This window comes from Dipodomys ordii, unplaced genomic scaffold, assembly GCF_000151885.1.
Source record: "Dipodomys ordii isolate 6190 unplaced genomic scaffold, Dord_2.0 Scaffold27, whole genome shotgun sequence".
Taxonomy (NCBI): Eukaryota; Metazoa; Chordata; class Mammalia; order Rodentia; family Heteromyidae; genus Dipodomys; species Dipodomys ordii.
In genome coordinates, this window is record NW_012267243.1 from 19,077,457 (window position 1) to 19,102,946 (window position 25,490).

General features: G+C 51.6%; 2 protein-coding genes across 2 annotated transcripts in view; one reads left to right on the top strand and one right to left on the bottom strand.

Annotated features, from left to right (window-relative positions):
* Positions 1-5,606: 5,606 nt before the first annotated feature.
* Btnl10 (butyrophilin-like 10) lies at positions 5,607-8,456 on the top strand. The gene is made up of 4 exons (XM_013015570.1): positions 5,607-5,633; positions 6,253-6,336; positions 6,496-6,846; positions 8,026-8,456. The coding sequence occupies exons 2-4, from the start codon at positions 6,255-6,257 to the stop codon at positions 8,454-8,456; spliced, it is 864 nt and encodes a 287-aa protein (XP_012871024.1). The 5' UTR covers positions 5,607-5,633; positions 6,253-6,254.
* A 13,148-nt stretch (positions 8,457-21,604) lies between these two features.
* Positions 21,605-25,490, bottom strand: part of Rnf187 (ring finger protein 187) — an 8,219-nt gene continuing 4,333 nt past the window's right edge. The window contains exons 3-5 of the mRNA XM_013015571.1: positions 24,932-25,036; positions 22,837-23,058; positions 21,605-22,077 (exon numbers count right to left, since the gene is read on the bottom strand). Of these exons, the coding sequence (XP_012871025.1) occupies positions 22,075-22,077; positions 22,837-23,058; positions 24,932-25,036 (330 nt within the window). The 3' untranslated portion in view covers positions 21,605-22,074. The remainder of the gene's footprint in view (positions 22,078-22,836; positions 23,059-24,931; positions 25,037-25,490) is intronic.

The window sequence follows — 25,490 nt, forward strand, 5'->3', positions numbered from 1 at the left end:
AGCCGGAAGTGGCGCTGTGGCTCAAGTGGTAGAGCGCTAGCCTTGAGCTGAAGAGCTGAGGGACAGCGCCCAGGCCCAGAGTTCAGGCCCCACCACCGACCAAAAAAAAGGTTTAGGGTTGATTTTTCTATTTCTGTGAAGAATGACATTGGGATTTTGATAGGGATTGCATTAAATCTGTAGCTTGATTTACGTAGTCTGTGAACATGAAAAGGTCCGTCTGTGAACATGAAAGTTCTCTCCAATCCTTCCAATTTCTAGGATTTCCTTCAGTGTTCAGTAGAGTTTATTTTGGATGTTTTTTTACTTCTTTAGTTAGATTCATTCCTAGGTTTTTATTTTTATTTTTTGTGCCAGTCCTGGGGCTTGATCTCTAGGCTCAGTTCCTGCACTTTTGTGCCTAAGGCTAGTGCTCTACCACTAGAACCACAGCTCCACTTAAAGTTTTGTTTATTTCTGTTTGTTGTTGTTTTGTTGTTGTTTGCCATCCTGGGGCTTGAGCTCAGATCCTGGACACACTCATTGAGCTCCTTTTGTTCAAAACTAGTACTCTACCACCTTAAGTCCATAGCTCCACTTCCAGTTTTCTCTATGATTAATTTGAAATAAGAGTTTCACAGACTTTCCTACCCCAACTGGCTTCGAACAGCAGTCCTCAGCCTCCTGAATAGCTAGGGATTAACAGGCTTGAGCCACAGGCCCTGACTTCCAATTCCAGTTTTTGCTGTTGTTGTTTTGTGGTTAATTTGAGATAAGAATCTCAGACTTTCCTACACAGCTGGCTTCCAATCTCAGACCTCAGATCTCAGCCTCCTGAGTAGCTAGGATTACAGATGTGAGCCACTTGCACCTTGTTAGGGCTTAATTTGTCAGGCTTTTGTGAATGGAATTGTTTTTTAAACTTTTTAAATAGCTAGGATTATGGGCTTGTGGGTCCCCCTCTGGAAGTAGCTTTAAAATTTTGAGTGGATTTCCAAAAGCCTGAAGGCCTATCAACAATTTCCCTCAGTGGACTCACAATGGCTCTACCCGTGTGACTTATCCTCGTTCTTTCCAGTGTAATTCTGTCCGTCTTTCCTTTTCCTTCTCCCATCTTGTCATAAAGCCCTTCTGTCTCCAGCTGTGGTGGTCCGCACTCCTCCCAGGAGCCGGCCCTTCCTCTTGTGTGGTTAGGTAGGACCAGCCCAGAGTCTTCAGTGGCTCGCATCACTGTGCGGGCCATGAAAGCCTTTCCCAAGCAGGAAACAGGTGACCGTGCCGAGAAGTCTGGAGAGGTAAGCAGGCGGCGCCTGTGGGCAGCTCGGCCTGTCAGGGCTCCTCTGGCCTTGTGCACAGAACACCTCACCCGTTGCTGAGAAAAGTACAGCGATTTTACACCCAGGAACTCAAAACACCCAGTGACGGGTGCTGCAAGCTACTGTTAGCCTGGCCATGCGCACAGGTGGGGAAAGCCTAGAGAGACACAGACAGGCTACTGTTCATCTGTGTGCATGTCATCTCACCCAGGAGCTCTGTGCACACCACCCCAAGCCCACGGAAAATAAGAAGTCCACGCAGTGATAGGGGAGAAGCGGAGGACAGTGGTTTGGTCTTCCATCTGTCTCCCAGGTCCTGCCCACGAGTAGGACAGAAAGAGGAATTACGGGAAATTGATGAGCTGTTTACAGAGGGTCTTGAAGAAACTTGGAGAGAAGAGAACCTTCTTGGGGCCTGGCAGCAGAGACAGGTGGATGAATGGGGGGGGGAGGAGGACAGGGAGCTTAGCTTGGTCCCAAGGCCCGGAGCACCACGTGTGCTTACCTGAGTATTCCGGCAGAGGGCGCCAAGAGCTAAACATTCCACTTGAAGATATTTTAAACTTACTTTAGCTGTAAAAGGGTATTTGTGTCTTATTTCTTCACTTTTTTTCTTATTTTCCATTTTTACTTTATTAAATTGCAGTTAAATTCACTAGCATAAAATCAGTGCATGTGTTTACGTGTGCGACTGCATGCCTGTGTGTTAAACTCAAGGCCTGGGGGTTTTCCCTTGGCTTTTCTGGTGTTCTACCATTTGATCCACAGCTCCATTTACGGCTTCCTTTTTCTTTCTTTTTTTTGATAGTTAATTGATGACAAGAATCTCATGGGTGGGCTGGGAAGGTGGCTCAGTGGTAGAGCATTTGCCTTGCATGCTCGAGGCCCTGGGTTCGATTCCTCAGCACCACATAAGCAAAAAGAAAAAAGCCGAAAGTGGTGCTGTGGCTCAAGTGGTAGAGCACTCGCCTTGAGCTGAAGAGCTGAGGGACAGCGCCCAGGCCCAGAGTTCAGGCCCCACGACCGACCAAAAAAAAGAATCTCATGGGTGGGCTGGGAAGGTGGCTCAGCACCCAGGCCCAGAGCTCAGCCCCACAACCAACAAAGAAAAAAACAAAAAAGAATCTCATGGACTTTTCATTGTGGGCAACTTTGAACCCTAATCCTCAGATCTCAGCCTCCCGAGTCGCTAGGTTTATAGATTGAGCCACGGGAACCAGGCATACATGAACCATGTTAGAGTACACAATTCAGCAACATTTAAGACAGTCCCAGGGTTTGGCAGTTAGCACCTTTAGCTGATTTTAAAGTAGCTCAGAGCCCTACAATAAAACTCCCAGACAGGCCAGGCGCTGGTGTGAGGAACAGGAGAAAGTAAAGAGAGAAAAGCATTTCCTTCTTCTTCTGCAAGAAACAGGAGTTAAAGACTCCACCTTTGAATATTAAAATCATGCCTGAGACACAATGGCAGTTGACGTCTCTGGGCGTTCTTGCTTCCAGCAAGAGCGGCTGTGCCACGCATGAGCGACTGCTTCGTGAGGACCACCCACTGTCTGGAAGCTTCTCGGCTCCTTCAGACGGCTTCCTAATGCATAGGACTTACAGCACTCACCCTTCCTATGCTACCCAGTTTACTCATCTTATGAGCCGTCTATGTTTTTATTTAAATTTACAGTTTGATCAGAACATAAAAAATTATGCATACTTACGGGGTACGCACGTATGGGATGCTTTCATTCATGCACACATTGTGAAATACTCAAACATTTTTCATACTTCTATGGTGAAAACATTCAGTGCCCTTTCTTTTTTGAGATAGGCAGTACAAAATCATTCACTATAATCAGTAGTGATGCACTGAACCATCGTGCACCAGGATGTCTCGCTCCTGATCAACCTCTCCCCTCCCACCTCCCACCCCCTTCTATTCCTACAGCGTGGTAGCCATTTTACTCCCCACTTCCGTAGCGTCAACCTGTGTCAAGACATGGGGCACTTTTCTTTCTGCACCGGATTTCTTACCTGACACAATGTCCTCTGGCTTCGTTTATTTTGTTGCAGGATTGCACTGTTCTCTGAGGCAGATTAGCATTCCGTTGTCACATGCACCATGTAGTCTTTAGCAATTCACCCACCCACTGGTGGACAACTAGGCAGCGGTGAGTGCTGCTGTGATGAGTGGGAGGAAATGTCCCTGACACAATGACTTGACTTCCTTTTCATTTTTCTGCTGGTCCTAGAGCTTGATCTCGGAGCCGGGGCTGTCCCTGAGCTTCTTCTGCTCAGGACAAGTGTTCTACAACTTGAGCCACAGCACCACTTCTGGCTTTTTTGAGTAGTTTATTGCAGCTAAGAGGCTCATGGAGTCTCCTGCCCAGGCTGGCTTTGAACCACAATCAGATCTCAGCCACCTGAGTAGCTAGGATTACTGGTGTGAGCTACCTGCACCCAGCTTTCCCTTCCTTTGAACACACAGACATATCCAAGAGTGGGATTGCTGGATCCTATGGTGGTTCTAGTTTTGCCTTGTTTTTGTACTGGACCTGTGGTTGAACTCAGGAACTGGTGTCCCTGAGCTTTGTTTTTTAAGGCTAGCACTCTGCCACTTGAGCCACGGTTCCATTTCCAGCTCCTGCCTGAGCTGCCTTTGAACCACAATCCTCAGATCTCAGCCTCCTGAGTAGCTAGGATTACAGGCAGCTACTGGTACTTGGCTCAGGTTATATTTATTTTTCTTGTTGTGCCAATGCTGTGGCTTGAACTCAGGCTCTCAATCTCTCTCTTGGCTTATTTGCTTAAATCTGGCCTTCTATCACTTGAACCATACCTCCACTCAAGCTTTTTGCTAGCTAACTGGAGGTGAAGGTCTCACGGGGTTTTTGTCCAGACTGGCTTCAAACCTCAATCCTCAGATCTATCATTCTCTTTTTTTTTTTTTTTGGGTCCGGTCATGGGGCCTGAACTCTGGGCCTGGGCGCTGTCCCTCAGCTCTTCAGCTCAAGGCTAGCGCTCTACCACTTGAGCCACAGTGCCACTTCCGGCTGTTTTATCTTTTTGCTTATGTGGTGCTGAGGAATCGAACCCAGGGCCTCAGGCATGCAAGGTGAGCGCTCTACCACTGAGCCACCTTCCCAGCCCCCTATCATTCTCTTGAATAGCTAAGATTACAAGCATAAGCCACTGGAGTCCAACCTAGTTTATTTTTATTTATATTTTATTTATTCCTATCATGATTATACAGGTCCTGGCTCCAGATTGGTAAAACCTAAATCCTCCTTTCCTGACACCTAAGGATGTGTGAGTTGAGTTTTATGTGGAGCCAAGTTAAAGCAGTTCACAGGATGATGAAGACAAGCCACCATAATTCTTACATTTATGTAAAAAGAAACGTAGGGGGAGGGAATTACTTGCTTATCAAAGGGATACCTCTCATGAGGAGGAGTGCAGGGAGGATTTGGAGCTTGTATTTTCTCAACAGCTCTGAGCAGAGTAGAACCCCAGGAATCCTATACTCTCTGCTAAATTAAATGAAACACTTCACTGTCCACGAAGATACCCAAAGCTTTGAGTCAGTAAGAGAGAAAAATGGGCCAGCCACCAACTGCTCACCTCAGCCTAGCACCTCAGGAGGCTGAGACTGAGGATGGCTGCTTGAAGTTAGCCCACGCCAGAGGGTAAATGAGATGCTTACATCCAGGTACCAAAAAGCTGGAAGAGGAGCACAAGTGGTAGCGCTCTAACCTTGGGCAGAAGAGCTCAGGGACAGCACCCAGGCTCTGAGTTCAGGCCCCAGGACCGGCACTGGATGCAGAGAAACAAGTGGTGGTTCTAAGAACCGACAGAGGCTTCCAGGAGAAGACTCCTCAGACCCGAGTCGCAGGGGAAAGGAAAGGGCAAAGTCCACACTACCCTAACACCGTTCTGAAAGGAACTGGACCCAGGTTGGCTGACTGAGGGGTTCTCAGTCTGACTCCCTCCGCATCTGTGTTCGGCGGGGCTCAGCCTGCCACCCTCCTTGGAACCTCAAGGCTCCAAACCAGCCCTGCTGCCGCCCGCCCAGGACACCACACCTACTCTCCTCCCCTATCTCTCCTCCCAGCAGCGTTATCTGCGGCCCCCAGCAATGTGGGCCACACCTCTCAGGAGACTTTTTTTCTGTTACACCTGCCAGAAGGTCAGAATTGGTTATTTTTGCAAGCAAGAAGGCATCTGTAAACCCAGAGAGCTGGGTTTCTAGTTTCCCTTCCCACATAGCCACCTGGAGATGCCCTGCCAGGAAGGTGCACGGACGTAAGCCACCGGCGTTCTCCTGGAAGCTGGCCTCCGGACTCAAGTGAGGTGCGTGTGCTCTACTTTCACAAAAATCCCTGGTGTTTTAGCGCGCTCTCCTCTCTCTTCATGCTCCCGAGGCAGGGAGACCCCACAGGCTTTCCAGGAGGGAAGATCCAATGAAGGCAAAACCCTTTGCCAACATCGATACCAGTCACGTGATGCTGTGTCCGGGAGGCCCCCCAGCTAACAGCAAACAGACAACACTGCCAATGTGTTTGCTGAGCGTCTCCGCACGCCCATCTGAGTGCGGTCCGGGCGGGACTGGCCCCCTCCACACTCCGTGTTGTAACAATTCTTCCAGGAAAGCAGTGCACCCGAAGGGCCGCTGTTGGTGTGGTTCTGTTTTCCACAGCTTGGCTTGTCTCCCTAGCACACTGGTGTTTCATAACTGTAAAGCCTGGAGACAGGGTGAAAACCCTTACGTGAGCAGGCTAGAAAACAAACCCCATCCCAGCCAAGGGTACGGGGAACAGGATGGCGCCCGGTGGAAGGCTGTCCTCTTACTGTGGTCAGTAGCGCGACGGCAGCGTCAGTGAGTGGCTTCTCTCTGTCAAGGTCATTTTTCCTTCACTCCTCTCGTGCCTTCTGAGGCATGTCCCCTCCGTGTGGCTTGTGTTTCCAATAGGAATGGCAAAGCCAGCCCGTGGAGATGGCTCTCTGCCAGGCTTCGTCATGCTCCTCTTCCTGCAGATGCTGCCCACTGGCCATGGTAGGTCAGCCCCACCCCTGCCCCTGGGGCGGTGCCCAGCCGAGAAGGGACATGCCCAGGGCTGAGCTGAGCTGAGGCTCCTCAGGCTTGGAGAACCTTCACCCCCCCAAGACAAAGACGCGTGGCCTAACACAGGTCCTTCGGCTCCATCTATCACAGGGAAAGCGGACTTCTACGTCCTTGCACCCCAAGACCCCCTCCTGGCGATTGTGGGGGAGGACACAGAGCTTCCGTGCAGCCTCGCCCCCAGCATCAGCGCCCAGGGCATGGAGCTGAGGTGGTACCGGGAGCAGCCCACGCCAGCCGTGCACGTGCGTGTGGGCGGGAGGGACGCCCAGGAAGAGCAGATGGTGGAGTACCGGGGGAGGACGGCGCTCGTGAGCGGCCTGGACTGGGGTGTGGCCGCCCTGAGGATACACAACGTCACCACGTTTGACAATGGGACCTACCACTGCCTTTTCAAGGAGCACACGTCCTACAGCCATGCCACCCTGTGGCTGAAGGTGGCAGGTGAGGAGCGCGGCCCTCCCGCCACCCAGAGCTCTCCCTGTCACCCAGGGCTTCGGCCCTCACCACACCAACCCCAGTCTGCACCTCGGGGCCTCATGGCCCACAGCTCTAAAGCTGGAGACCCAACTTCCCACAAGCTCTGCACCTTGCGTGTCTCCCCCAAAATGCACTTCCCAATGCACTACTGCCTGCTCATCTTCCTCCCTCTATTACATCTGGAAAGAGTCTATGGGGAGGAAAAGGAAGAGACAGAGACAGACAGACAGATAAACAGAGACAAAGAAATAGAGAAACAGAGCAAGACAGACAGACAACCAGATCAGAGAATTGGAAAGACAGAGGTAGAGAGAAACAAAAAAAGAGTGAAAGAAAGACAAAGAATAATGAATGAGACAAAGAAAACATGGAAAGAAGACAAAGACAAATGAAAACAGATGGAAGGCTAGAGAAGCAGAAAAAGCAAAAGAAACAGAGAGGCAGGGGCAGAGACCCAGAGAGGGAAAGGAGAAAACACGGAAAGAATATGGGGGAGAAGAGAGAAAGTGAGGGGTGTACAGAGAGGCAGGGGCAGAGACCCAGAGAGGGAAAGGAGAAAACACGGAAAGAATATGGGGGAGAAGAGAGAAAGTGAGGGGTGTACAGAGAAGTTTTCCTAAATGACTCAGAGCTTGGTCTTTGGTCATACAGATCCTGGTCAATTAGTATAGGAGAGGAAATTCAATCTGTCTTCCTGGTCCTTTTCTGATTTGTTTTGTTTCTTTTCATCTAGATAATAAGGTCCTGCAGTAGACATGATACACAGTTGGTGAAAATTTGTTAGTACTACACTGGGCACCGGTGGCTCATGCCTGTCATCCTAGCTACTCAGGAGGCTGAGATCTGAAGATCACAGTTCAAAACCTGCCTGGGCAGGAAAGTCTGTGAAACTCTTATCTCAAAATAACCAGCAAAAAGCCAGAAGCAGAGCTGTGGCTAGAGCACTAGCCTTGAGCACTAAAGCTCAGGACTGTGCCCAGTCCCTGAGTTCAAGCTCCAGGACTGATGTGTGCGTGCACACACACACACACACACACACACACACACACACACTATTAGCACCTACTAAAACTCTTTAAGCTTTCTTTTAAATGGAAGAGGCTGTGGCTACAAAGATTTGAGCTGATTGATGTCTTTCCACAGGGCTGGGCGCAGCCCCTCAAATCCAAGTGATTGACAAACAGGACCAAGGCATCTGGGCAACGTGCAGCTCAGCAGGCTGGTACCCAGAGCCCCGGGTGGAGTGGAGGGACCTCAGAGGACAGACGCTGCCTGCTGTGATCCGCGTCTCCGTCTCAGCCGCCACAGGCCTCTTCGGCGTGGTGTCCAGTGTAGCCCCCCAGGACAGGGCTATAGACGGTCTGACCTGCTCCATCTCCAACCCTCTCCTCTCTGAGAGTAAAGTAGCTGCGAGGCGCCTGCCCTGTGAGTATTCTGTGCCATTCTGTCTTCACAATCACTGCGCGCCATGCCCACGGCCCTGCACCCCGGGGACGCGGGAGGGGCTTGTACTGCCCGGGGCAGCCGGGTCTGGTCAGCTGGCCCTGTCCACAGCCCTGCTGGGGACTCGGTGACACAGTCTGGATATTGATTCCTGAGCTATGTCAAAGATAAGGGCCAGAGACATGACCTTTCTTGTGCTGTAGGAACAAGACAAGGTATGCTTCAGTATTCATTTTTCTGGATTTATTTTGCTCTTAAAAATATGCAGTAGATTAGGGGGGGAGGTTGTTTGTTTTTGTCAGTCATGTGGCTTTGAACTCGGGTCTGGACACTGTCCTAGGCTCTTTTGCTCAAGGCTAGAGCTCTAACACGTTGAGCCACAGCACCACTTCCAGTTTTTGAGTGGTTCATTCGAGATAAGAATGTCATGGGGAGCTGGGAAGGTGGCTCAGTGGTAGAGCACTTGCCTTGAATGCATGAGGCCCTGGGTTCGATTCCTCAGCCGCCACATAAGCAGGAAAAAAAAAGCCGGAAGTGGTGCTATGGCGCAAGTGGTAGCACACTAGCCTTGAGCTGAAGAGCTGAGGGACAGCGCCCAGGCCCAGAGTTCAGGCCCCACGACTAGACACACACACACACACACACACACACACAAGCATGTCATAGGGACTTTTCTGCCTGGACTGGCTTTGAACTGTGATCCTCAGATCTCATTCTCCTGAGTAGCTAGGATGACTGACGCAAACCACCAGCACTCAGCTCCCGCCTTGATGGCCTGAAAGATCATTCTTTTGATGGCTGAATAATATTTCACTGTCTAAACGAAGCACAGTTTATTTAGTCATTTATCGACTAAATTTCCATTAAGCGTTCACTGCTGTTGTTGTTTGTGCCAGTCCTGGGCCTTGAACTCAGGGCCTGCTCTCTCCCCTGGTGTTTCCACTCAAGGCTCATGCTCTACCACTTGAGCCACATCTTCACTTCCAGCTTTTTGCTGATTAACTGGAGATAAGAGTCTCAGCAGCTTTTCTGCCCAAGCTGGCTTCAAACTGTGGTCCTCAGATCTCAGCCTCCTGAATAGCTAGGGTTACAGGCGTGAGCTACAGTACCCTGCCCTATTAGAAGTGTTACTCGGAATGATGTCAACCTTACAGATAACTTGTAGAAATAATAGAGAAGTTTATGCATCCTTTACCCAAATCATCACAGTTTAATATTTCATTGTCTCTCTTTATAAGTAGATATCTAGTAGATATATAATCATTATATTCTCTCTCTATACATGCACAATTGTCCTCTTCCATTCTGATTGATGCTGTAACACGTACTTGGGTCTGGGTGGCGATTAAACCACAAACAGCAGCCCTGGATGCAGGTCAGAGTCTAGGTAAAGGGCAGCAGGTACTGTGTCTGGTGGGAGCTGCTTCCTGGTCATAGATAGCACTTTTCACTACACCCTAACAAGGAGCTCTCTGAGACCCCTTTTATAAGGGCTCCAATGCTAGGCTTGAGGCTCCACCCCACATGACTATATCATGTTCAAAGGCCCACTTCCCAATCCCCATCTCATGGGTTAGGATTTCAGTATGTGAATTGTGGAGATGGGACATAAACATTCAGAATATGTATGGTACCATAGTACCCTATCTATTCAAATGTCTGTGCGTTCATGAACCTTTCAGACTGGTTTGTAAACACCATGTCTTTCAAGCTGTCAATCTTGTAGTGTGAAAGACGCTGTCTCACCTGCTCCTCCTGCTGCCTTAGCCCCCTTCTCCAGGCATCTCTTTATGGAATGGAGACTAGTGCTGCCCTTCACCTGCATCTCACTGGGACTTGTCATAGCTGGAGTCGTCTGTCTCTTTAAAAAACGCCAGAGAGAGCACAGAACATGGCTGGGGGAGGAGGCAGAGCAAGGAGCAAAGGATCAGCAGCAGGGACCCAGGCCCAGCGAAGCGGAGGCTGAGCCACTGCATGGTGAGTGTGGTCCGCCATGAGGTCCGCCCCCTCAAACGACAGGCCGGGAGGCCAGCCCCCCACCCCAGCACGCAGAGACTGCCTTTACCCTTAAAGACGGGGGGACTGGCGGGGAGAATGACCCCCTTTCCAGCCATCCAGTGAGAACCTATCACCTCCGAGAGATCTGTTGGCTGGTTATTCTTCACTAGATAATTCTGGGCAGGCTGGTTGGCTTCCCACATCTCAGTTCCAACCCCATGCTTGTGCTTTTCCCATGACTATAACCAAATATCTGAAGCTGGGTGATGTGTTTTTTAAGAGGTTGATCTAACTCTTGGTTGGAAAGGGTCATGGCCAGCTGGCCTGGCTGGGTCAGCCTCTGAGAGGGTCTCTTCACGACACACGGCGTGTGGCAGGATGCGTACGAGGCTCCCTCTTTATAACAAGCCCCGGTAGCCAGCCAGGGACCTGGGGGAGTCCACTACCTCCCTGGGCTGATGTCCTGATTAACTACACACTGAAGAGGCCCCATCGCCAACAAGTCCCAACAGCTGGCAGCACCCCCATTCTGAGGACCAGACTTCCAATGACGAACACTGGGAACATCTTCAACCTAGGTTCAAACCTGAGCAAAGCTCTAGCCTTGAGGGTGCCGGCTGCGGAGTCTGGGCGGAACTCCACACATCACATCTTTACGTGTCGTTGCCAGTTATGGAAAAGGCAACCTGGTGAACCGGCAGCGCTGTGATGGGGCCCGCTCTCCTGATCCAGTGCTCTGCGGGGGCTGTGCATCCAGCAGGGTGAGCGGGCAGCGGCCTCCACGGGGGACCGCGAAGACAGGCTGAGCGGGCAGCGGACTCCACGGGGGACCGCGAAGACAGGCTGAGCGGGCAGCGGCCTCCACGGGGGGCCTCGAAGACAGGCTGAGTGGGCAGCGGCCTCCATGGGGGGCCTCGAAGACAGGCTGAGCGGGCAGCGGCCTCCACGGGGGGCCTCTCGAAGACAGGCTGAGCGGGCAGCGGCCTCCACGGGGGACCGCGAAGACAGGCTGAGTGGGCAGCGGACTCCACGGGGGGCCTCGAAGACAGGCTGAGCGGGCAGCGGACTCCACGGGGGGCCTCGAAGACAGGCTGAGCGGGCAGCGGACTCCACGGGGGACCGCGAAGACAGGCTGAGCGGGCAGCGGCCGCCGCTGGGGCCGAGAAACAAGAGCTGCTCTGAAAGGGAAAAGGGTGGGCACGGCATGCGGATCTGGCCTCGGCCCATCGTGTACTCTTGAATGATGGAGAGAAAAGGAGAGATGCGAACTCAAACCTCAGGGTGAAAGAGAAAAGGAAGAGAAAGAGGAAAAGGAACAGTCCAGAGAGACTCAAGGGGACAGAAGAAGACAGATGTGTTAGCGGCACAAGGAGACGAATCGAGAACCTCGCTGGCTTTCCGATGCTCATCTCGTGTGCACACACGTGTGAGCATGTATATGTCTGTGTGTACGCGTGAGTTAGATGCAGGTGTGTTTCTGCACACAGTTGTCCATACATTGGGCCCATGTGTAAATCTTTGCCATCTGTATGTGCATGTGTGCACATGAATGTGTGCATATATCTGAGTGTGTTCAAGTGCAGTTCATGAGTTGTATGTGTGCATGGATGTTTGTGCATACATGTGTGCAGGGGTAGATGTGAGCGCATGCCTCTTTGTGTGTATGTATATGTGCACGAGTGTTTGTGTGTTCATGTAGGGCACAAGCATGTGTGCTCATGTGAGTGGATGAGTTAGTTGTCTATTGCAGACAGCACTGATGTGGTATCAAATGCCACACCCTAGTAAAAGCCAAATTTTAGCTTCTCTGGAAGACTTTAGTTCTTCTGTATTTCTAAGACTTGGAAGGGAAGGCGGGGAGAGGCTGTAACAGACACCGTCCTGCATGTGGAAGAGACCACAGGGGTGTGAGGAGACCAGAGGGTACTGTTACGCGTGGTAGACATGTCGGGGGCTGTCCAGTGTGGACACAAGCGTGTGGGCATGAAGCATCGAGAAGAGCTGCTTGGAAAGGGAGCAGGAAAGACAAAGCTTGAAAAAGGCAGGGGGCACTGGGAAGGACACTTGGCAAATCAGAGTGAGCTCAGTGGGTGTACGAGAGTCACTAGTATTGTGTCAATAGTAAGCTTTTGGGTTTGATGACTTCACTATGTTTATGGAAGATGCTGTATGTGTTTTCAACACAATTTTTTGGCAACTTTTTTTTTTTTTTTGGTCCGGTCATGGGGCCTGAACTCTGGGCCTGAGCGCTGTCCCTCAGCTCTTCAGCTCAAGGCTAGCGCTCTACCACTTTAGCCACAGCGCCACTTGCGGCTTTTTTCTTTTTGCTTATGTGGTGCTGAGGAATCGAACCCAGGACCTCATGCATGCAAGGCAAGCGCTCTACCACTGAGCCACCTTCCCAGCCCCTTTTTGGCAACTTTTGGTAAGTTAAATGATTTTCAGTGAATATGTAACTACATATACATGAGCCAGGCATTGGTGGCTCATACCTATAACCCTAGCTACTCAGGAGGCTGAGATCTGAGGATTGTAGTTTGAAGCCAACCTAGGCAGGAAAGTCCGTGAAACTCTTATCTCCAATTGACCACTAGAAAACTAGAAGTGGTGCTGTAGCTCAAGCCCCACAACCAACAACAGCAAAAAAAAAAAAAAAACTACATATACATGGTACCTACCATAATTGTACGTGATATGTACGTATCATATAGTATGATGACTCATGTCTATAGTGTAATTGACATTCCCATTTCCTCAAATGCCTATGGTTTTCCATGTGTTGGGAAACTTCAGATGTTTTTAAATGAGAATACCTATTTTCGTGTGTGTGTGTGTGTGCGCGCGCGCGTGTGCACGCGTGCTAGCACTGGGGCTTGCACTCAGTAACATATCTCATTGCATGGCTTATTTTGCTCAAGGCTGGCATGCTACTACTTAAGCCACAACTCCAATTCCAGAATTTTGCTGGCTTATTAGAAAGAAGAGTCGATTAGTCTGCCTGGGCTGGCTTTGAACTTCAATCCTCAGATCTTGATGCTAGGCGCCTGTCAGGCTTTGGGTTCTGCCACCCGTGTGGCCGCACCAGGCCTGACGCTCCAATCTTTCCACAGTGAGCCCATCCCTGGACCCTGACACTGCGAACCCCAAGCTCATGGTGTCTGCGGATCAGAAGAGTGTGACGCGGCTGCTCTTTGAGCAGGATCTGCCTCCTAACCCCCGCAGGTTTGACCAGGACCCCTGCGTCCTGGCCCAGGAGAGATTCTGGGCAGGAAAATACTACTGGGAAATTGAGGTGGGGAGCAGGGGGGCCTGGATTCTGGGGGTATGTCTGGAGAGTTTGGGCCGGGAAGGGAGAATCCCCAAGTCTCCCCGGCACGGTCTCTGGGCAGTAGAGTTTTACAGGAGGAGATTCCGGGCTCTCTCCTACCCCAGGACCCGCCTCCGTCCTCCTGAGCCCTTCCTGCAGGTCGGGGTTCGCCTGGACTGTGACGCGGGCGAGGTTGCCTTCTACAACGCCACCCAGGCTTCCCTCATTTACAAATTCTCCGGACTGTCCTTTTCTGGCCCCCTACGGCCATTTTTCTGCCTCTGGACCCACGATCCTAGCCCCCTGACGCTCTGCCCCGTGGCCAGAGAGACCCAGGAAGACACAGGCTCCCCACGGGCCGGGCCCTCACTGCCCCTGGGGCCCCCCGGGGTGCCTGGCAGGGAGCAGCACCTTCTCCCGTCTGCCTCCCGCTCGCACTCACTACCTTCTGTGTAAAATCGTGGCCGCAGGCCAGGCTGGTGGCTCATGCCTATAATCCTAGCTACTCAGGAGGAGCAATATGATGATCAAAGTTCAAAGCCAGCCCAGGCAGAAAAGTCCATGAAACTCCTATCTCAAATTCGCCAGCAAAAAGCTGGAAGTGAAGGTGTGGTTCAAGTGGCAGAATGCCAGCCTTGAGCAAAAAAGCTAAGGGACAGGGCTCAGACGCCAAGTTCAAAAAATAAAATAAAAATTAAAAACAAATCCTGGCCATACATTGGGCTGAATTGTGCCCTGACCCAAAATGCACACACTAAAGTCCTAACCCCCAGGAGTTCTGAATATGGCTGTATATTGAGATGGGTCCTTTAAGGAAGAAAACAAGGTAAATGAATTTGAGGTGGACTCTCACCACAGAGGTCAGGACACGGACACAGAGGACAGATCTTGCGAGGGTTCCAAGGCGCTGTCTCTGGCCAAGGAGCCTGAAACCCCCCCCCCCCCCCCAGAAAAAACCAGCCCTGCCGTACCAACCTCACACTTCCCGTCTCCAGGCCTGCGGGAAAGTAATACTCTGTCGTGTGAGTCTCACTTTGTAGTTCTCGCTATGGCCTTCCCCAGGAGTGAAACTACGTCCACTGTAGGGTTGTTCTGATGCATGTTGGAGGCGTGTGTAAAACATGCAGTCTGTGTGGGACACAGTTACACATAAATGCCAGCCCCCCTCTCCTGCCTCCTGCCTCGGCTTCTTCCCCCCCTTTACATCCTCCTCCTCCCCGTCCTCCTCCCCCCCCTCCACCTCCTTCACGACCCCTCCCCTTCCCCTCTTCCCTCCTGGAATCTGTTCCACCTCAAAGTGCTCTCTCCCTCCTTCCCCTCAAGAGGCCAGCCGAGGCCAAGCCAGAGATCCCAGAATTCCTAGCCTTGCCCTTGGCACAGGTCTAAGTTCAGTCTTCAGACAGATGCCATACCAGCAGTTGGCAGTGAGCACAGAAGTGAACAGAGAAGAATCTAGAATATAAGAGCAAGAGGATGACTCTCCACTACCAGAAACACTTCCTTCCCTCCCCGTGGCTGAGGGCAGAGGGCAGTCAGATAGAAAGTCTGGGTGAAGGGCGCTGAGCGAGGACAGAGGTGGCTAGTCCACAAGTTCTGGGAAGATGTCATCTGTCCAGGGCTCCCGGGCTGGTGGTTACCGGATGGCAGAGCCTCACACCTCCTCCCGCTGGAGTGAAGGCCAGGGGGGTGGGCCCCTGGGAGTCCTGCGGAGCCCTGGCTCCTTCCTGAAGTCGGGTTGTCATCGGGTGGTTTCTCCTGGAGGCTGTGAAGCAGGTGCGTCCTGGGCTCCTCTCCGCGCTCCTCTTTGGCCTGCAGAAGTCCCTCCATACCAGCCTCCAGCACCGGCCGCCATCTGCTCTGTCTCTCCATTTAAAATCCCCCTAACTTCTCTCTTACAGAGATGACTTTATCCTTTCCAGCAGGTGATCCTGTCCTAGGAGTTATTCCTACATTGCATTTGAAGTTTTTTATCTTCCAGTAGGATGCCGTCCGCGGCAGCGTCCTTGTGGGGCAGGCACCAGCGCTGGCTGAATGAGAAACCCTTCCTGGATAGCAGACCTGGCCTGTGCTGGAGTAGAACTTCCTCAAACACAACAGCGGAACTTCTAGCATTCCCGGCTCATGCTCCAGATGACCCAATGTGGTTAGTTAGTAGGGTGCCAGGGACCCTTGCATTGCACTTTGGAGAAAGACTAGGACTTTAAAGTACTAGAGGGAGATTAGAATCAGCCAGCCTTGTCATCTCCATAGTATTGTATAGGTAGGTAGGTAGAGATGGATAGATACTTAATTTTCTTCCTCCCTTTTATTAAGTGTGACAGTTATCTACAACGTTTCGTGTGTGTGCTGGTCCTGGTGCTTGAATTCAGGGCCTGGGCGCTGTCCCTGAGCTTCTTTTGCTCAAGGCTCATGCTCTAAGCACTCGAGCCACCGTGCCACTTCCAGCATTTTTTTTTGGGGGGGGGGAGGTAGGGAGAGATAGTTTAATAGCAATAAGAGTCTCACAGACATTCCTGCTGGGGTTGGTGTCAAACTGCAACCCTCAGATCTCAGCCTCCTGAGCAGCTGGGATTGTGGGCATGAGCTACTGGCACCCAGCCAAGCGGGGGTCGGTCGTTGCATATTGTAGCAACACCATCAACCAACCAGGTGTCTCCTTGTTAAATGTTTCCTCAAAATCTGTTGGAATCTGAGGCCTGTCCCCCACCCCCCACCCTCAGAATCCTCTATTTTCTTTTGCTTTTCACTCCTTGTTCTTAATTTGGAATCAGTCCATTTAGCTTCAGGGATACATGGTCATGCCTGCATTTAGAGCTACCTTTCTATCCTGGCTTACCTCATAGATGCCTGACTGTGCTGACTGGATGCTCAAGCCACCCTCTGCACACGCCCGTTTCTCTGGTGGCTGGAGTTCTGTGTGACTGGATTATAAAGAATTTCTGGGGCTGGGAAGGTGGCTCAGTGGTAGAGCACTTGCCTTGCATGCTCGAGGCCCTGGGTTCGATTCCTCAGCACCACATAAGTAAAAAGAAAAAAGCCGGAAGTGGCACTGTGGCTCAAGTGGTAGAGCGCTAGCCTTGAGCTGAAGAGCTGAGGGACAGCACCCAGGCCCAGCATTCAGGCCCCACGACTGGACCAAAAAAAAAAAAAAAATTTCTGATGTGTTCTGGATGCAAACCTTTTATTGAGTATGTATCTTCACCAAGTTCTGTCAAGCCTTTGTTTTAATTATATGTGGAAAGTTGGGGTCAGGGTGAAGGGAACAGAAACTTCTGTTTATAAAATGAAAAGGCTCCAGAGGCCTCATGTACTGCATGTCAGCTCTCGCCAATAGTAAGTTATTACATTTTCAAGAGTTGCCAAGAGGGCTGGGAATGTGGCTCAGTGGTAGAGTGCTCACCTAGCATGCATGAAGCCCTGGGTTCGATTCCTCAATACCACATACACAGAAAAAGCCAGAAGTGAGTGGCCCTGTGGCTCAAGTGGTAAGTGGTAGAGTGCTAGCCTTGAGCCAAAGAAGCTCAGGGACAGTGCCCAGGCCCTGAGTTCAAGCCCTAGGACTGGCCAAAAAAAAAAAAGTTGCCCAGTGTTTGTTTTTTGGTTTTATTATTATTGTTTTGGTTTTGGTGCTGGTCCTGGGGCCTGATCTCAAGGCCTGGGCTCTGTCCCTGACTCTCTACCTCTGGAATGCTGCTGGTGGCAAAATCACCAGGAGACGCGTCCAGGACCGGCGTTCATCCTGCGGCGACCACCATTTCTAATTTGTAAGATGCCGAATGAACCAGACAGTCCATCTCTGTGCTGAGTCCCTCCACCAGGCCTCCCCCAACACTTGGGCCGGTCTGGACCAAAGGCAAGCGCCTGCCCTGCCCGTGGCCAGAGAGCAGCACAAGCGCCAAGAGGGCCATCCAGGCCCACGCTGAACCCCTTCAACACAGCTCTCCAGATAGGATGCACGGGAGCTAAGCCCAGGCCTGGCCGGGGATTCACCCTGGGGTGTACACCTCCAACGGCCGCGGGGCAGAGGCAAAGCGGCCACCAGGACACTCAGGCCCTGGGTGCTGTCCCTGACGGAGCTTCTCGAGGATAGCACTCTACCACTTGAGCCACAGCTCAACTTCAGGCTTTTTTTGGTGGTTACTTGGAGATAAGTCTCAAAGACTCACCTGCAGACTGGTTTCATATCTCACCCTCCTGAGTGGCTAGGATTACAGGCGTGAGCAACCAGGGTCCTGCTCTTTCTTTTTCTGGTTATTTAGAGTAGGAATCTCGCATATTTTTGGCCTGGGCTGGCTCAGAATCCTAAGCTAGGATGATCAGTGTAATCCATCTACTATCAGAGATACCATTCAAAGGACAAAACACTATCTTTTCAGAAACACAGAAACAACAGAGCTTCTAAGAATCTGTGTCTTTTCAATTACCCATCTCTACAAGAGTCACAATCTCTTAAGAAAAGGAATTACCTGCCCTAGCATCCCCATTAACTACTATGTAAAACAAAGGTGCAACAAGCATCCTTTGTTCAAGCACCCTTGAGGACGCCATTCCAGGTGCTCCTTGGTTGTTTTATGACCTTCCACACGAGAGGCAGTGCCTCTTCCAGGCACTAACCTTCCTTTGAGAATGCTCTAGCCAGGTGCCAGAGCTGGTCTTTGGACTGACCTATCTACGACGCTGCTTTGCCATTCGCACACCTCAGGAGGAGGCAGAGGGCAGGGGCTTCAGAGCTACTTCATGGGTCTCAAGCATAGCTGCCTGCTTTAAAGAATAGAAGGGAATGCGGTGTAGAGAGCAGAGCCTAACCAAGTCCCCAAAGGAGCTGAGAACAAGCTTACCTGCAGCTTGCAGGTTGAGGGGAACTCCCACAGAGCCCTACTGGATTTTTCAAGGACCTACTGGCCTTTGCATGTTAGAATAACTAAAGTCATATTCACATTCACTTTGTGTCTATAGGGTCTTCCTCATCTGTGGATTCAACCAAGCATAAGTCAAAAATATTTGGAGAAAAATTCATCTGTAATGAACACATACAGGCTTTTCTCTTGTCATTGTTCTCTAAACAATATAAAGCGATTTAAACAGCAGTTACATTGCATTAGATATTAGTATTCTAGAGATGATCAAAACTAAAGATGTGTACAGGTTACATGCAAATAATAATGACATTTTAAATACGTACTTGAGGGCAGAGTTTGCTCTTAAAACCAGTTCCTGTGGATGCTAAGAGGTCATTGCATTCATTGTGAATCTACTGGACTGGGCACAAACCTGTTCCAGTATGCTCACCATTTCACTGTTCCCAAAACGCTGAAAGCTCTTTTCACTAGCTCTACTCCCCAAGATCTGGTAAGGTGCTACTGCAGAAACTCCAAACTAGGTCAGACTTAAACTGACCTAGAACTTGGCTTCCTACAGACAAGCAAAGGAAGGCCCGAGGTAGGGCGCTTCTACTGCAGGCCTGTTTCCTTCTTGTTCTGAGCCAACACATGCCCTCAGCTCTGAGTCTTCTTCCTCATTTCTCGTGCCATTTGGCAATCAGCCTATAGGATTCCATTCACTTTGAAGGTGGCTTTTTGAAACATGGACTGCTGTGTATGCAGGTGTAACTGTAGCCCTGTGTCTACATTACATGGCACCCTGCAGTCCCGCTATGCAGCTGTGTCAGGAGTTTATCCTTCCCAGAGGGGTGACCTACCCCATGGTCTCCTCCCATTTACCTTCCACCTCTCCAGCACAGGGTGTACATGTCTGCTCCTGTATACCACCACTTCCAACAGTGGAACTACACAGGATGTACCGTAACCTTGTGCACTGAAGAGGATTTCTTCAGAAAACACCAGAATGGAATTGCTGGGTTCTTGAGTCACTGACTTTAAAATCTGGCAAAACCTGCCGGGTAACGCACTCGGCAGTAAGGCTGGGAGAAGGCATTTTCTATCTCTACCTTCCCAAGGCCACTCACTCCTAGGAGCACGTCGTTTTTTGTTTCTCAAAGATCTAATAAATTGGAGCATCTCTCTCTGGGATTCTCGGCCTTTTGGCTTCTGCTTTAATTGAATGTCTGACTTCTTCCTCCTTTCCCTGTGATGGTATTAGGAAGAAAATGATGCCATCACAAGGACAAGGACTCACAAGTAAGATGAGCTTCTTTACCAAAGGGCTCCCAGGGAGGCCCCTCAACCCTCCTACCGTGTGAGGACGCAATGAGAAGGGTCACCCATGAACCGGCAAGCAGGCCGCAGCAGACACTAGAGGCTGCCACTAAACATGATTTAGCAGAGAATGTCAATTCTTCCCATGGTGCAATGGGTGAGGACAAGGCTGGCCAGTTCCCGGGGGAGGGCTGACGGCTCTGCAGTGAGGAAGGGGAGGGGCAGGAGGGCTCTGAGCAGGGGAAAGGGCCAGCGCTCTTCCACTGGAGCCAGATCCACGGGGAGGTCAGTGCTGGCTGCCAGCATAGGAAAATACTAAGGCCTCGCCACACTTCATCAGGCTATACATTTGAACCCTGGAAACAGCACGGTAGAGGCTGCTACCGCTCACTACCTGGGTTGAAGTGGAGATCACTCCAGCAGCCAGCAGGCAGAGGCCTGGGATACACACAGGGCCTCCTGGACCTGGCTGGAGTCACAGGGACAGGGCTCCTGAGTGCTCAACACACACCTCAGGAGCTACAGAGGTATTTACGAGGGCTTTCCTTAGCCACTATTGAGATCCACAGGGCATGCCAATCACAGGTTCCAAGAAAACAGCCTCTCAGAGTCTGACGTACACCCCTTAGGTCTGCCACCTGTAGAATGGCATACAGCCGACTTAGAACTGACACAGACTTCTGACTTTGACCTCCAACCCACCTAAGCCTTTCTGATTTCGGAGGTCATATTTTGTCAGAAACACTCAGTGGGAAGCCAGAGCTGCTCCGCTTCCAGCTGCGTCTCTGTTCACGCCGCTCCTGGTCTGATGGCTGCAGCTCACCCTTGCCAGGCACAGGGAACTTCTCATCCTCTTAATACATCTGCCGGGGTCCCTCCTCCTCCGCTGTCCCCAAAGGATGCCTTCCACCCCGTCTTGCCTGCAGTAGAGATTCTATTGGTGGGTCATCTAGAGACCCGACTTCTGACGTCTCAATCATCTTCATCTCTGGCAAATCCCCACTTATTCAGGCTGTGTTTGGAGGTAAGCCCACACTGTCCGCTGACCACGGGCCACGGGCAAGCGGCCACCACACCTGTCTCAGTGGTCCCAAGCAAAGACTCTTTACCATGTTTTAACAAGGCATCACTGAGAACTTTTTAACATTAATGCTGGAAATGGGCCAGAGGCAGGGTAAAAGACGAGGACAGAGACACCAAAGGAAGGGCATGAAGCACACGGGCTGGCCAAACCCACTTTATTCAGCACTAAGACCCCGGACCACAGGGTGGGGGCAGGTCAGACTCAGTCCTCACTCAAGGCCAGGGGGGTCCTGGAGAAAACTGTCACCCACTGAGGTGTTATCCCTGAAACAGTGAGTCAAACATGCCTGCATCTATGATCCCTGAACTCGTTTCTGACCACCTGTGCTGACTTTCATCCCTTGGACTAGATAATCTACACACAACGATGCTGCAGGCAACCACACTACGGCTACATCACGGATTTTGTGAAATTCACTTACTGGAGAACATGAAGCGAGGAGAAGCCAAAGATACAGCAAGGTGAAGCACCAGAGTGGCGAGAGCTGGGGGGGGCACCCCTCCCTCCGGTGCTGGGGAAGAGAGCCCCTCCCCCGACGAGGCAAGGAGGAGCAGAGACTACCCAGGCACAAGCCAGGAAGAAAGGGGGCGGGCGGGCGGCCGGCGGACGAGCTCTGAGCACGCAGCAGAGCAAATCTCCAAAGGACGGGACGCCGCTCACGACGGTGGAGAATGTTGCATTTTCTCTTCCCCATAAGGCCAGGTTAAAACTGCATCCTGGGCCCCATGCACTTCACCTTTCCCAGTGCCTAATGTGACCTTGGCTGGTGTGCTCCAGATTTCCTACCCATGGAGGGAGGTCCCACAAGCAAGCCTTGGCCTGGGCACCATGGAAAGGCATGCGGTTTGGTTCTTTTGACACCGGTGACTACTAAGCCCTCAACAATGACAATGCCGGGACCTCGGTACACGGGTTTGAGGAAGGCTGGACACACTGGGGAGGGAGTCCTAGGACTAGCCTGGAATACATTCACACTTCAGGGAACATGAAAACAACACTGAGCTACGTGGATGACCAAAGGCAGGGGCACCTGCGACACTTCCTCCGGCCTACGCGCTGTCGGTGCTGACGGAGATGAGCATCTGTCCAGTGTGGAGGGCGATGCTGGGCAGAGGCCCGAGGGGTGCGGCGGGGCTGCTGCAGGCCAGCTGTAGAAGGCGGTCCTTCCTGTGCTCCACTGGGGACCCGCCTGCTGCTCAGCATCATCACTGCAGGGGAGAAGAGACAGGAAGACATCAGACACAGAGACATACAGAAATAGGGGAGAAAGGGAAACAGACACACAGAACCAGAGGCAGAGACAGACACACAGACATGGTGTGAGAGGGACATAAAGACGGTGAGAAGAGATGGAGACAGAGAGCAGGAAAGAGACAGTGAGACAGAGGGCGAGAGGCAGAGCTAGCTCCGGCCCTCGGCATAACCAACCCAGAACACAGGCGACCAGGCACCTCGGACGCAAACCCAGGCCTGTGCTCCATGCTCAGGGCCGCACCGCACCACACGTGACTCCCGTGGACGGCTGAGCTGGCTGGTGCGTGTGGGGGTGGAGGGGCGCCTTGCTGACAGGGAGGTGCTGGTGTGTGTGTGGCGCGCAGAGAGCCCTAACAAGCTGATGCGCGTCTTGGGCAAAGGGTGGGGAGAGCTGAGCCCAGGAGGGGTCTGGTGTCTCCTGTCCTGAGAAGCCAGGCGGCGCGGGGCCCCGCGAGTGCCCTCGCTCGGGGTTACGTAGTTACGTATCCCATCCCAGGTGAAGACCGGGAATACTCTGTAACTTCCTCACCTCAGGATCCGTTTGCAATGTCTGCCTCAACCACTCACCCATTTCGAAATCCAGCCCCAGAGGCACGCAGGCAGAAGGCAGGCTGTGCTATAGGGCCTCGTCCGACATGACTCCCTACCCAGGACGTTTGCTTCCCGGCCCCGAGGACGGTGGTGCGGAGTGCACCCTGCCCGTGGCCCGGTACCTGCAGCAGCATGCTGAGGCCCAGGTTTCGGTGCTTCTTCTCCAGCTCTGACACAGCCTGAAGCAGGCACCGGAACCGCTCAGCAGGGTCGGCACGCTCATCGTCCGGGATGCCCTCATCCTTCTCAGCCTCTTGCAGAAAGTGCTCTTCCTCCTCAGCAAAGAAAGCCCGCAGCTTCTTATAATCAGTCAGGGCCTTCTTCCTGCGGTCCATCACATGTCCCTGCGGGGGAGGAAACAAAAAACCGTATCCTTGGGCCTTGCGGACACCCTGAACCACAGTCCCTGCTACCACTGCTGTTAGGTGGGAAGAGAACCCTGTCTGCTTTCAAGAGTTATAGGCAATGTTCAGCAAGAAACGTACTCATCACTTTACTCATGTAACTGTAACCCCTCTGTACAGCATCTTTACAATAAAATTTAAAAGGGAAAAAAGAAAAATAAAGTTATGAGTTTGATAGCCCCAAAACATGGCCTGAGTATTCTAAAACAAAGGCCATTAAAACAAAAATAGTAGGTTTAAGAAGATCTGATCCTTGCTATTTCTTTTTTTTTTGGCGGTTGTGGGGCTTGAACTCTGGGCCTGGGCGCTGTCCCTCAGCTCTTCAGCTCAAGGCGAGCGCTCTACCACTTGAGCTACAGCGCCACTTCCGGTTTTCTAGTGGTTTATTGGAGATAGGAGTCTCACGGTCTCTCCTGCCCGGGCTGGCTTTGAACCGCGATCCTCAGATCTCAGCCTCCTGAGTAGCTAGGATTACAGGCGTGAGCCACCGGCGCTGGCTTGATCCTTGCTATTTCTTAAAGCAAGAATGAAACCCCTATGTGAAAGGTGCCCTCTTTTATGGTCCCTCAAGGTTTCTGGGCTGGAGCTTAGCCCTAGCGCAACAAGGCTAAGGTTGTGTGGCCTTTAAGAGCCCAAACTATCTCTAGAAAGAGTTAGGTTATACTAGAAGAATGAATGCTACAAGATCCTGGCTGATTCCCAAGAAGGTAAACTGTCAGAGAAAGAGTAAGGCTGGTCCCTAGGTCTCTCTGGTCTCCCAGTGTAGTCAACATATGCTACCAGAAGCTAGACAGATGGAGACACTGGACCCTGACTTTCAGACTCCACAACTCCAAGGTAAGAAACCCACTTTCTTTATACAGCATTCAGTCTTGTGTGTTTTTGTTACAGCAACACAAACCAATGTATTCCTGCTCGTACCAAAAGAGTTGATGTTCTTATCACTGAGGAGAGAAATAAGGCTGACTTTGCATAGACCTTATCAAAATAACTGTCTTCTGTGCCTCCCGACATAACTTAGTTGTTTTTCAAATATGTTTGCTTTTGTATTTCCAGCATCAGGGTGTGAGCTTAGGGCCGACCTCTAACTCAGCTGTTTTGCTCTCAGCTAGCATTCTACCGCTGGAGCTACACCAGGCTGGGTTTTTGGTTGGGTAATTGGAGATGGCTCTCAGACTTTTCTGCCTAGGTTGGCTTTGAATCAGACCTTCATATCTCAGCCTTCTGAGTAGCTAGGATTATAGCACGAGACACCAGCAGTCAGCTCAACACACAACTCTTTGCCTAATTCAGTATACAATGATTGGAATTTAACTGCATCTTTGGGTCTATTTTCTCATAAGGACTTGTGTGCCACATAAACTAGAGCTAATGAGCAAGTACTGTTTTCCTGTTAATCTACTTTATACCATTCTCAACCCAGACAAGGACCCTAGAAAAGGAAGTTTTGTCTTGTTTCCCTTAGAGTGTCAAAAAAAAAAGTACACGGTAGGAATGATTCAAGTGGTAGAGCACTTGCCTAATTAGCTTGGCAAATTCAAACCCCAGTACTGTCGCTTCCCCCCCCCCAAAAGTACTACAAAGCACTATGTATAAAAGAGTTAGCATTGCAAGTCGCCCAATATAAAATGTGAAGATCCCTGCCCACTTTTGGTTAGATTCTATTTGGAGAAAAGCCCATAAATACACTAGAAAAATACCCTGGCGTCCAAAAGCTCCTACTCCAGTCAACCAGGATGGTGGGTACCCCGTTTTGCTGCCTGGTCTGTTGGCTGCATCCAGGTGACACAAGCCCACGCCCCCCCCCACTCGCCTTCCACACAGCGGCGGCTGACTCGGCCTGGCCGTGCAGGTCCCGCGCGTCATTCAGGTCCTTCCTCATGATCTCCACAGACCCTTTGTTCTCCTGGGAGAAAAGCTGGTTACCGAGGGGGAAAATCGGAGCACAAGGGCCAGCAGAAGCCCCGATGCCCCTAGCTGGGCATCTGTGTGGCCTCTCACCTGTCAATTCATAAACAACCCCAAAGTGAACAGTCTCTGTTTCCCACTGCCACTGTGCAAAAAGGGGGCTCCGGGTGGCCACAGGCAGCACGGTGCCCTGGAGGGTTCCCGGGGAGGGTCCCAGTCTCAGGACAGAGCAAGGCACTGGCCCCTTCCGCATCAACTCTGCCCGCGTGCCCGGTCTGCTCCCACCCCCCAGCCCGTGGGTCCCTGCGCCCCAGGGAGGAGCCCCGCGAGGGTGACCCAGGCCCAGAGCCGGGCGGCCACTCCCTCCCTCCCTCCCGCGGGCAGACGCGGGAGCCTCTGTCCTGTCACCGTGGACCTGGCCTCCCCCCACCCCGAGCCAACAGCAGGTGCAACAGAGAAGGGCC